Below are 12,018 nucleotides of genomic sequence, written 5' to 3' on the forward strand. Positions count from 1 at the left end.
AGAAACCAAGACCAAAACAGAGGTAAGCACAGGTACTACTTCTCTGTACTCTCAGAGAAATCCCCATAAAGCGACAAGGCTTTTTTGCTTTTGCTATCGAGATGAAACTCAAAAGCATTCACCCACAAAACCTTGCTTAGGGTACTCACACTCTTTATGAGCAGAGGGTAGCGGGTTATTCTTTGCATAGGTTTCAGGAGAAAACTGGAGAGGGGCATTCCTTTGCAGCGAGGGTCCAAGGCAAGTTTCTATAGTGCAACCCAGAGATTTAACAGAGACATCGCATTACTCATCAAGAAACAGTTGCCTCACTGCACTGAAAACTGTCTGATCAGATTCATTTTTCCAGGCATTTCAAGAAATCTTAGATTTTTCGGTAAGCAAACAATACTTGTATGTAGAACAAACAGGAAAGCTGGCGCTGCCATTGTACTCAGACGCTTTGCCAGCATAAGACATAGGATCATTGTTCATGCAGAATCCTTAGATTCAAAACCGCTCCAGCTTTTATTTTGACATTACAGGCTCCACTCAGGGTGAAAAAAACCAAAGCAATGAAAGAAACAAATGCCTGATGTCAACAGTTCTGGCATTTCTCCTTTCATGGTCTCAAAGCCACCCTGTCAGCTGTGGTACGGCAGCAATTCCTTATTTATTCCTGCAGTGTGCCTGCCTGTGACGCTCATGGCACACCTCTGGCCCCGGCTGCAACCCTACCGTTCAGACACACTGCATGCCCCACTGAATTACAAGCATGTTTGGAACAACAGCTTTTTTATTACAACTCCACAGACTCTCACCCCTTCTGACAGCATAAGTTTTTGGGAAGGTGTAGACACCGGCACCATAGCTTTGTGGGGTTAGCATTACGCTGAAGCAACAAACAATAGAATGGGAAATGGACTAATAAATTAGCTATAGAGAAAGAAAGGTATAAAAATAAAAAGCACACACAGTGTTAATCATGTTCATCATATAAATACACCTTGGAAGGTTCTTAGCTATTTTGCAAGAGTTTACTCTTCTGGGTTATTTTGATCTGGTTGGGCTCCTGTCACTGAGGAAAGGAGAAGGCACAAAAGCTACTGAATATGATACCTTTAAGTAGTCTTTGAAATCAGCATCTTCATCAGTTTTCTGCTGCAGCAACGAAGCTCCATTAAGCTGGCAGCTACAGAACCGAATGTAGGCCTGCATGTGAGAGAGCTCTGCTGCTAAAATGTCCCCAATCATCTGCACTGGCATTTTTTCTCCTCCTGTTTTCTTACGCACTCGCAAGGCTCTGAAGAGGAAAGAAATCACCATCCAACTTTGCTGCCAAGTCTGTGAGGCCGAAATCAAGATCTTTACAATATCCAGCCCTGAAAGGACACAAGCCTGCGAGGTGAATTCCCCTACACAGCACAGGCACTTCCAGGCGGCGCAGGGTCCTGCGTGAACCCCCAGGAAGCCACCGGCACAACACGCCGAGCTGAACTATCTGCCTTATGGCATCTACAGGACTGAGACTCTCCTTTGAGGTTTCTGGGACAACTGGCATCAATCTCTACATTCAACCAGCATCCCATTTCAATGAGTTATTAGCCACTTTGTCTCTCCAAAGTTTATTTTTAGAGCACAGAAGGCTGCTTTGCAGAAAACTGGGAGGAACGCCTCCTGTGCACATGCTTTTGTGTAGGCTCTATTTCTAAGGTACGACAGCAAAGATGCATCTGTTCTTGCTGTTTAATCCCCTCTCTCTCTTAACAACTCCTTCTTTGTGAGGTAGTCTGAATGCGTTTAGCTGTTCTGAATGCATGTGTGCACAGGAAATAATCAGGAAGGACAGAAATATTTACTGTAAAACCAGAAAACTTCCTGGGGAATGGAGCAAGAGAATAAAGATGAAGAGGAAAACATAAAAATGTGGGTAAGTACTCACTTCAGTAACTTTGTGTTTGACATGATGAGTTCCTTCCAGTTAACAAAGATCAGCCCCATTTCTCCTTCTGTGAGACAGCCTGAATCAGCCATCGGTTTTTGGAAAACCTGCAGTCAAAAAATCAGAAAGGTGAGCAAGTCTTCAGAGAAAAAAGCAGCTCAGCCTTTTGTTTAGCCTAGCAGTGATTTTGCTTTTTTTGAACGCTCAGTGTCCAATTTCTCAGGAGAAGTTAAAAGCAATTCCTTATTAGCACTTATGACAGCTGTCGCTACTTTTCCTAAGCGTGGGCATTAGGAAATTAAGCATCTTTCTGACACCGGCATCACCATTGGTGAAGCAGGGACAAGCACTGGGACTTACAGGCTGACTCTTCAGCAGAAGAGCATTCCCATGATTTCAGAGTCAATTGCTACACCAATTATACTGACGCATCACATCTATCCCCATACCCAGAGCACTCACAGTCAACCTGTGTGCCAAACTACAGCTTCTGTCAGGGACCCTCGGCACAATACCTCTGGATAGCAGAATACCTGTGTAACTCAGTCTATTTAACACCTTTAACGTTTTACCGTGAAGTTGTTTTATATAGAGAGGTCAAGTCAGACACCCAAGACCACCTAATGCTGGCCAGCTCCTGCCCTGCCTAGCGAGGTGGTCTGGCTTCCAGAAATAAAATCAGAGATGAAGGCAGGCAATAAACTTTTACGGTGCTTGGACAGCTTCTGTCATGACCCTGTGCAGCTCTGCCAGACACCCCAGCCCAGCCTGTCATCTTTACACCGAGCTCAAACACCTAAGAATGGGGTTTAGGAAATAGGAAGGTCCTCGTAAGATGATGCTTTCACAATGTGATGTTTCTGCCTGCTGGACAACCACATAACATTTGCTAGAAAGGGAGGTGCTCAACCTCACTTTCTTCCTCCAGCATTTCATAATTTGTAAGAATCCCTTTATTGCTATTATTCAGTAGGACAGAGGTGTTGTTCTTCCAAATGCATTTTCACATCCAAGACATCTCACCTCTAAGACAAGCTGAAGATCGTCCATATACCTTTCCTCTGTCTGAATGAGTTCATGAATGTAGCCCTGCCTTTTTCTTTCCATCGGCTGCATAGTGTCAAGGCTTTGGAGATCAGCACACCCTACAAGAAGTAAGCCAGTAGTTTAGATCCCACTCAGGCCACCAGATCTGACGAATTAACAAAATTGCATCAACATACACCAGCCTACGGTTCAGACTATATACACAGTGGTAAAACCCTGCCCACAGCAGCAGCGGGTTTCAAAATGGAGTGATGTAGTGATTGACACCCTCCCCCCTTTATGTCATTTTTCAGTCTGTCACCTTTTTAATTCTTTGAACATCCCTTGTTCTTGTACTGTGATGCTGAAAAAGAATTCCTGACTTCCTACCACTCCATTTGCCTCATGATTTTTCTCATCTCTTCTCCTTTTCTGCCATACCATTTTGAAACTCTGATTTTCTCTTACCTTATGCAATGTCTTTTGTGAGATGAAGTCATCTAGAGTGTGCCTGGGCCTGACTTACGACATTGCACCTTTAACCTCCATTTCTAAAGTACTCTGCCTTGGTTATTAATTTATGACACAAACCACCAGTACAAATTTGTAAAGTTATGATGCATAATGTTACAGTTGCGTAACCTCACAGTTGCACAACTTTTTTTCTCATTTAGAAACAAAATGAGCCTGAAGTATGTTGAATTATTTTTATGCATCAATTATGAATAATCAAAATCATGCACAGGAACACACAGACATTCAATGACACAAACCCCAAGTTTTCTGTAATAACATGCAGACCTTACAGCTTCACACTGCTTTTTCTCTACTGTATAATATTAGTAAGCATGACAACATTTGAAACTTAGTGACTGAATAGAAAGCTGGTAAAAACAAAGTGGTACATATGTTTAGATGGGTAAAGGAGAGCGCAGAAAGGCAAACTGATGCCTCTGTTAGCCATCCCATGCTGTGAAGTGGCAGGGTGGGGGAAAATAAAAAAAAAAAAGAAACAATTACAGACCGTTTGAGAACATACATCACTTGATGTGACAGAACCAGATTTTAATACAATGTGAACTGTGGATTTTGCAGAATAGCAGAAAGGACATTGCAGGGACTCATTTAGATCCGGCACTTTAGAGGAACAATACTTTTTGAAAGTTTACAGGTGTGGTGAAAGGCAGCGTGACCTACAGCACGAAGGGCTGCGTCTCCCTTGTCACCCTAACACACCTAGGACACTAGAATGTGACTTTATTCTATTCAGTGCCAATGTATAGATCTGTTTATGGGAAGGCTGCTCTAAATAATGAAATGAAAATGAGTTAGTAATAAATCTGGGGGGGAAAAACCTAAGAAACACCGAACATTTGGCTAAATTTGATGTGACAGTGACCTAATGGGACCCTCATAGGCTTATGCACTTCCTGCTGGACAGGCATCAAGCTGCTTTGAAGGAGCAGCATCGTTCAGCAAATGAGAAACACTTGTCAAATGAAGTTTTATGATACCATTCAAAGTATTTTAACAGGGGAACCCTTTGAACAACACAAAGAAGTAAAACAGTAAAGGCAATAGCTAGATTTAAAATCAGGACTTTTCAGTTCTGTTTTGTACCCCTAAGGAGGATCACAGATCTTAAGCTTTCTGATGAGATTTGAAAACAATACCACTTTTTATGAAGAGATTTGGGACTGCAGCTCTTCTGATCATGCACAATGCTGCTTCTGGCCCTAGTTATTCCCAAAGTCACAATCAGGCCAAAATTAGATGAGAAAAAGGAGTAAAGTTACAGATCAAAGTGATTCCTATAAAGTGTGGGATTTCAATCCATCAAGACTGATTGTGGCCAATGTGTGCTACTTCTGGATTCTGGCGTCATTCTGCAGTCTGTACAGGACTGAGTTTAAGCCCACCTGGTTCCTAAGACATGACATTTTAGGATTATCAAGGGCTTGCACAGTAACCAGACTTTATTCATCCAGATTTGGAAGTCTCAGCTTTGACCACGTGATTCTCTTTTCTACTGCAAGGTACACTCCTGCAACAAAAGCAGGGATGGACTGAAGCTCCTGTTGCTGTTTGCTTGCATCACAGATGTTAGAAGAACCCCCACACTCGGATTTGTGTCTGTCTCATGCTGTCTGGTTAAAGTTGAAGCAAACACTGGAAGGAAACCAGGCCTTTTTTATGCACCTAAAATAGATCTGGTTTACAAGTTCATTATCAGATACAAAAATGCAGTTACTTTAAATGGCTCCTGCACTAACCTTGTATTTGGACTGTCAGCTTTTGGGATGAATGGATGAGTGCTCTTTTGCATTTAAATAAGCACTAGTGAGAGCACCCCAAATTTTGATGGGTCTGATGATACTGGCATAAAAACAGCACGCAATCCACACATCTGACTTCAGAGGGTGAATTCAGGCATTTGGATCTGAAGGGAAGAAATGCGAACGAGACAGAGAATAAAACAATCTACCTTGTGCATTTGCCAATGTTTTGCCAAAGTGGCCATAGCAACCCATGGGCTCACTGGTACGGAAAGGGTGGACCTGCATCTCTACCCATTCTCCTCCCACATTCCTGTTTCCTCTTTTCCTTGCATCAATCCTGGCACTTATCTGACTCCCAGCTCACACCCTGGCAGCAAATGAATCCCAAGGGGGAAAAAGAAAACAGTAGTTCTCTGCTAGTTTAGCGGTGAGGAATGTGTGTGGAAGCAGTAAAACTGCCTTTTTTGGCAGCAGAAAGCTGTTGGTTTGGCTTCTGTCTTGTGAAGCTTCATCCCAAGCTCCCCATACAGCTAATGAAAAGCAGTGAGATTTTTGGGAGCACCTGCAGAGGGGAATCTCAGCTGCCCATGCTGGGGGCTCACCTCCCTTTGTTGACTAGATAAGAGGTTTACATTACCTTTGGAGGGCAAGGCAGCCCGCCTCTTCCACCAAGAGCAGGGTACTGCTGGGCTGTTCAGACAATCTGGGGCATGATCTGCCCAGGTCCCTCCAGAGAACATCTAACGGAGCAAGCAGTGGGTGTCTGGTACCTTTGAAACTGGCATAGCAGGAGAGCGATGCCTACTACAACTGCGGTACCTTTCGTGATAAATCCTGCCCTCCAAGGTGAGGAAGCAGCTGTCTCGCAGGGACAGGGTAAAACAAGCTAGAGAGTTTATAAACAGGAAATCCCAGTCTCTAAAGTTAAAGTTAAAATTATACTTCCCTCTCCAAATATACCTGAACAAGAAATACTTTCTTCCTACTAACATAACTCACCCTGCATGAAAAACTACCAAGTTTCACAGTCAGAAGATGTTCTACTCTGCAGGAGATTCAAATGCCTGAAAAAACTTGGGGCCTGGGGGAGCAAACCTTTCCAAGTACTGACATATTTTGGATTTGAGTACGTTCAAGGGGAATAATGACACTTTCCAAAGAAAAGAAATCCTCCAATGAAAGAAAGATGAATGAGACCTAGTATTGTCTCAAAAAACTTCAATTTTTTTTCTTTGTTAAAAAAGGGGGAGTGAATTAAAATTCTTCACTTAAAAGCCAATTCCAGATAATTAAGGTAAAAAACAAATGGATAAAAGGCTTTCAAAGATGTCCAGATCTGCTTGGGCACTGCGTGCTTCATCCCCTTCCCCAATGAATTTCCCCACTCAACAAACAACAAAAAAACACATTAAAAATAACAGCTCTGGAAAGACATCTTAAGCCTCAAACATGAGCTCAGGCACTTGTCCTGAAGGATCTATCTATACCAGAGGAATCACTACTTTGGGTCCCCAGTGAAGGCTATTTAGGGTAGAGGTGGCCTATATAAATTGTGTTTGTAAGGAAATAGCTTCGTTTGTTTAGGGTTGTGGGGGTTTCTCTGGGGGTGTGTAGGTTTTGCTTGTTTGGTGGTTTTTTTAATAATTTTTTTGTTTGTTTGTTTTTTAGCTCGAGCCAGTTGATATGGCTAGAAAAAGCCAATAAGGGTTGGGGTTTTTTGCCTGTATTAGCCTGTCTCTATTTCCCCAGGCTATCATAGAAAGACTACATCTCACCTTAAGTACCATGGGCTGGCATTAAAATAGTCCCCTTAGTACAGCCAGAGAACAGACTGATGGTATCACAGGACATCACCCATAGCCTTTTTACAACCTCTGTGGGCACACATAAGGCTAATTCACTTGCAATGTACTCCTGTCACTGCCTGTAGCTGTCAGTAGCCCCTGTGCCTACTGAAACGTGGGAAAGGAACTAATCCAAGAAATTTGCTGCCGTGGAAAGGTTGGTTTCCATCAGGCCCTGAGAAACATAATAAAAACTTTTATCCAATCTCCCCTAATCAGTAAATGCAGTATACTCTCTCTGCTACCACAGAAGAAATATATGATTCAATTTTCAAGAAGTAAAAAGCAAAATCAAGTCACTCCGTCACAGAGCCAGGTAACACAATGCTCACACCCAGCTATTCAGATGGGGAAAAATCCTCCCCAGATGGACCAAAAAAACCACAACAGACAAACTAGATCCTTTTATGTGTCCCTTTAATAAAATACATTTGCATAGTTATCTTACAACTTTGTTTAAAAACAAAGATGAACAATTGCCTCATGCTAAGCACAGCCTGCGTTTGCATGTCTTAACAATCATCCCCAAAAATTAATGCTCTAGCTTGAAAAGAACAACAAAAGAGATTTTAAGGCAGCACACACCATTACATAGCAGTTTTATTAGTTCATTACACTGAAGTAGCATGACCCTGTAGCAGCTCTCAACACTGCTACAGGCCGAGGTTTATCGGCATTCCTACGAGCAGACTTATTTACAGGTGCTTCCAACCCGACTCGAGAAAATCACACAGGGATACAATCTGACCAAGCATTGAGATGGCATAAATATTCAATGGCTGGTAGGATACGTTTCAATTATTAGCGTATAGTGTTTTTGATGGAGCTTTATGCCTTCTGCACGCCTAGCTGTAACATTATTAACGTTGACATTACGATAGCGCTTTGTATGCTTTCACAGCCCTTCACAATCACTGACTACTCACATGCCCCAGCCCTGCAACCAGGTTTCAGTGGTGGCACAAGACTTTCCTGCATGGATCTGATTGCTGGATCAGGAACTAAGCTTTTGTAAAACTACGCTTTTGTAGGTTGTTAGCCCGTTATGCAAACTAGACAGTTACAAAATTAGGAAGCATTTCAGTACCTGTTCTTGTGCATTTACAGCATCGTTTACATTCCTACCCCCCAATTACACCATGGCCCCTATTCTCTGCTGGCCCACAGGAAACAGTATTAAGCAAGTACTACGCTGCAGGCAACATAGTATTTTGCTTTCCTGGTTGGCTTCAGGTTTAACTGTTAAACTTGTGCAGCAACATTTAGACTCTCAGCTCTTCACTGGGGACCATCAGTTCAACAAATAACTCTATTTTCTGCCCTGTCCTTAGTTCCAAAGCCAACCTTTTTCACCCAAATAAGGGATAAACACTTCAACACTAGTTTTACTTGGCTGGCTGGGATGACAGCTGAACGCAGCTCTATGGACTTTTATCAACAAGGGAGTGGACTGCACACAACCAGAGAAAAAGTAACATTTTTGAAAGAACGAGTCTGTTTTAAACCCAGCTTCTATTAGCTACACCTCTTCATTGATACATTATTTTTAAATAATCTTGCCTTAAATACATCCTCAGCATAGTCCTTCCTATCAATGATCTGATGTGTGTATACCATTATTTCTGCACCAGTGTTCGAAGGAGAGCAGAGCTCTCAGGTGATTGTGCTTGAGCAGTGTTAGGCAGACTTTCGCAGTAGAGATAAATACTGAAGGCAGGGACTACATCTCTTTCGATCAGCATTATTAAGGTGTATTATTATTATCGTTATTACAGTTAGAGAATTTAGAGTGTACTCAGGCAATACTGAAACATGGAAAGGTAACTGTGAATGCCCCAAGTGCTTCATTTCAATACTCATCAGTTCAAACTGAGGGACAGCTGTTTCAGTAACTATCAATGCTCACATCTACATACCCAACTATGTATTTCACACTACTTGTGTGAAACTTTACTTAATACTACCCTACTACCCTAATCTCCAATTGTATCAATTAAAAAATGGGTAGAATGCCAGCTGTTTTTGGAAAATGCCGTGTAACTATTCCCTAGAACATCCCAGGTAAGACATGAAGTTGGTTTTCATTTTTTCAAAGACAATTAGTAGCAATTTGGCATTCAAGAAAAACTGTCACTGAACACTGGGACATAAGTTTGGCTCAAATCCCACAGGCTAACAGTGACTTTTAGAAATGGGATAATTTATAAGATTGCCTAATTATTAGACTACAGTAACTGACTGCTTGATTCCACTGGTGTAGCACAACACATTTCAGCCTGTAGTAAACAGGCTTTCAGAGTCAGAAATTCAGAGAAGGCAATTCAGGGTGATAGGCATATTTTAGTAGAAATACTTAAAATGTAGTTTCATAAGGAAATCAAGTCAGCTAGAATACTTGAGGAATTATCTAGCATATTATTTGCCTACAATAACATGATTTCATTCTATAACAAAATATTGGTTTAGACAAAATACATCCAGAATAAAAATCCATTTGTAGTTTTACGTAGGCACATTGCTGTAGTCCATATTGCACAAAAGATATGTCTCTGAACTAAAGGGCACCTATACATTATTTGATCAAGTATATTAAATACATAACATCTCACTCTTTCCATAGAAATTTTGGAGAAAGGCTTTTAAATCTCTGCAATTGGACGAACCTTTTCCTGATAGTACCTTCACAACATTCTCATATATATATATATGTATACAAAACACTGTTTGTTTATTATAAACATTTCTGATTGCATAAGTGACCTTTGCTGTTTCGTAACCAAGTTCAGGAAACCAACTAAATTAAATACCGTGTCTACTAGATCACTCCTGTTGTTAAAGGAGCACAGAACTATTTAATCAGACAAGTAGCCTGCTATTAAGTTAATCTTTTTATTTAAGGGGGTATCAGGGTTATAGTCCTGAAGTCCCAGTCCCTCTCTCCCCCCAAACTAATAAAACATGGGCACCTTTATCACACAATACTGCTGATGTGCTGTAACTTTACCATTAAGAATCACTTTTGAGCTGAGGAGTATAGTTCCATTTTTAAACCCAAAGGCTCTGCCTTCAGCTACAGGTGTCTGTTAGTGTTTCTTTTCTGGCAACATCTCTTTATCAAGGTTACCTATGTATCAGGCTGCTAATTTATTTAACAAAGAATAGCAGCAGCTTTCAGATAGTACTTACTTTAAGTCACTGCAGTCTGAAGCCAGATAAAAACACTATTCAGTACCATTAACTATTTAATGAAGAAAAGGGGCAGGGAAAGGGTCTAGTAGCACAGGGGCTGTGTAAGTACTTACCGCAGTAAGTAGTACATGTTTGCTGTTTGCTAAAACTGAGAGCAAATACAAATTATCAGAATAAAGTATTTAAAGGAAGGAGGTTGTTTAAGGATAGGACATATTGAGCCAAAACAACCTGAATTCCTGCTATAGTACTACTGTGAAGGAAGAAAAAAATTAAAATATCCTCCATTCTATGCTTAATAGTTCCTTCCCCAGTTAAAAAGGGTATTAAAAGGCTGGATGGACTGCACCAGATCTAAATCTTAGATCTTGTAGCATGTTTGTAATCACAGTGACTATCAGCAGCAGAGACAGGTAGGGTTTGTTTTCTGGATGAGCCTTGTAGGCTGCCAATTTTAAAAGCTCAATACATAAGAGATTAAATCAAGTCCATCAGAACAGTAATCAGTGAACATTTTAATTCTGCAATGTACATTACAACATTAAAAGAACACAACTGCCCATTCAAAACAGCTCAGATAAACTGTGCAAATAGTGGGTCTTTGTGTGTCTGCAATCCCACCATGCAAACGATAACTTGATATGCATGCTAATGATCTACGATTATCAATACCAAAAGAAAAATACTAAAGGAAAGAATGAACAGCAGTGAAAGCCACACAAAGACCCACTATCCTTTCTGCTTTTACAAATCAACTGTAACTGTAGATTATAAGAAAACCCACAAAAACCTAATTTCTTGACTGGATCTAACGTTCAAACGAAGCAAAAGGATTGTGTCAGAGATATGTGAGCAGGGCTGGCCACCCTGCCTCCACGCTACAGTCAAACTTGGATAGTGGGTCTCTGAGGTGCTTTCACACTGGAAGACAACATTGGGTCCTAAAAAAAACAAAAAAAAATGAAGGATAAAATGAACATAAATTTGAAGAGTGAAACATATGAGTTCTATGGACAAAGACAGAACAACACCAAAAAGGTCAGAAAGGAATGACTAACATTCAACTTTCTGAAAACAGAGATCATGAGCTTCTACTCTTGCAATTTCATATTTATAAACACACACAGTTTTAAGTACCTGCAACCAACCATCACTGACTCTGAAAAATACTTGTAGCTGATGCACTTGAAGAAGAAAGTTTCTTCCCATGGAAGACTTCTGCTACGTAGACTCAACAACACAAGGTCAAGCCCTAAAGGTTTTTTTAAAGGCAATGGCAAAATTCCCTGAGATTTCAACAAAGTCAGGATTTCTCCTGAGAAACTTGTAATGAGACATTAGAAAATCAAATAAAAACTAAACTTGTAAAGAAAAGCCTTGCTGGAATTTATTTATATTGGCACATAAAAATTAACCTGTTCAACTCTGTTCAAAGCCTGAAATGAAACTAAACCTTGTCTCTAGTAAGTATGTGTCCATGAAGTAGGACATACCACGTCACTCAATATTCCCATCAGAAACCAAGGTCTACACGGTCCAGAAGAGGCCCTGCAAAGCCAGGTTAAAAGCAGATGTATGACGTGGGCTGCGGCTGCACACACCCTGCGGGCAATCCAAAGACTATTCCAGACCCCTGGGTTTCAACCTGGAAGCTTTATCAAGCCTGACTGACATTCACCAAATAGTTTTAGAAATACAAAATGACTACGTCACTATGAACCAAGGGACTGATTTTGTATTTGATCCTCAGTAAAAGGGG

The 12,018-nt window shown here is 41.0% G+C and overlaps 1 protein-coding gene across 1 annotated transcript in view; it reads right to left on the reverse strand.

The window, feature by feature from the left end:
• Positions 1-12,018, reverse strand: part of ITSN2 (intersectin 2) — a 69,995-nt gene that overhangs the window by 4,964 nt on the left and 53,013 nt on the right. The window contains exons 28-31 of the mRNA XM_059835825.1: positions 2,945-3,066; positions 1,922-2,028; positions 1,099-1,282; positions 150-248 (exon numbers count right to left, since the gene is read on the reverse strand). Of these exons, the coding sequence (XP_059691808.1) occupies positions 150-248; positions 1,099-1,282; positions 1,922-2,028; positions 2,945-3,066 (512 nt within the window). The remainder of the gene's footprint in view (positions 1-149; positions 249-1,098; positions 1,283-1,921; positions 2,029-2,944; positions 3,067-12,018) is intronic.

This window comes from Gavia stellata, chromosome 2 (genome assembly GCF_030936135.1).
Source record: "Gavia stellata isolate bGavSte3 chromosome 2, bGavSte3.hap2, whole genome shotgun sequence".
In the NCBI taxonomy this organism is placed as follows: domain Eukaryota; kingdom Metazoa; phylum Chordata; class Aves; order Gaviiformes; family Gaviidae; genus Gavia; species Gavia stellata.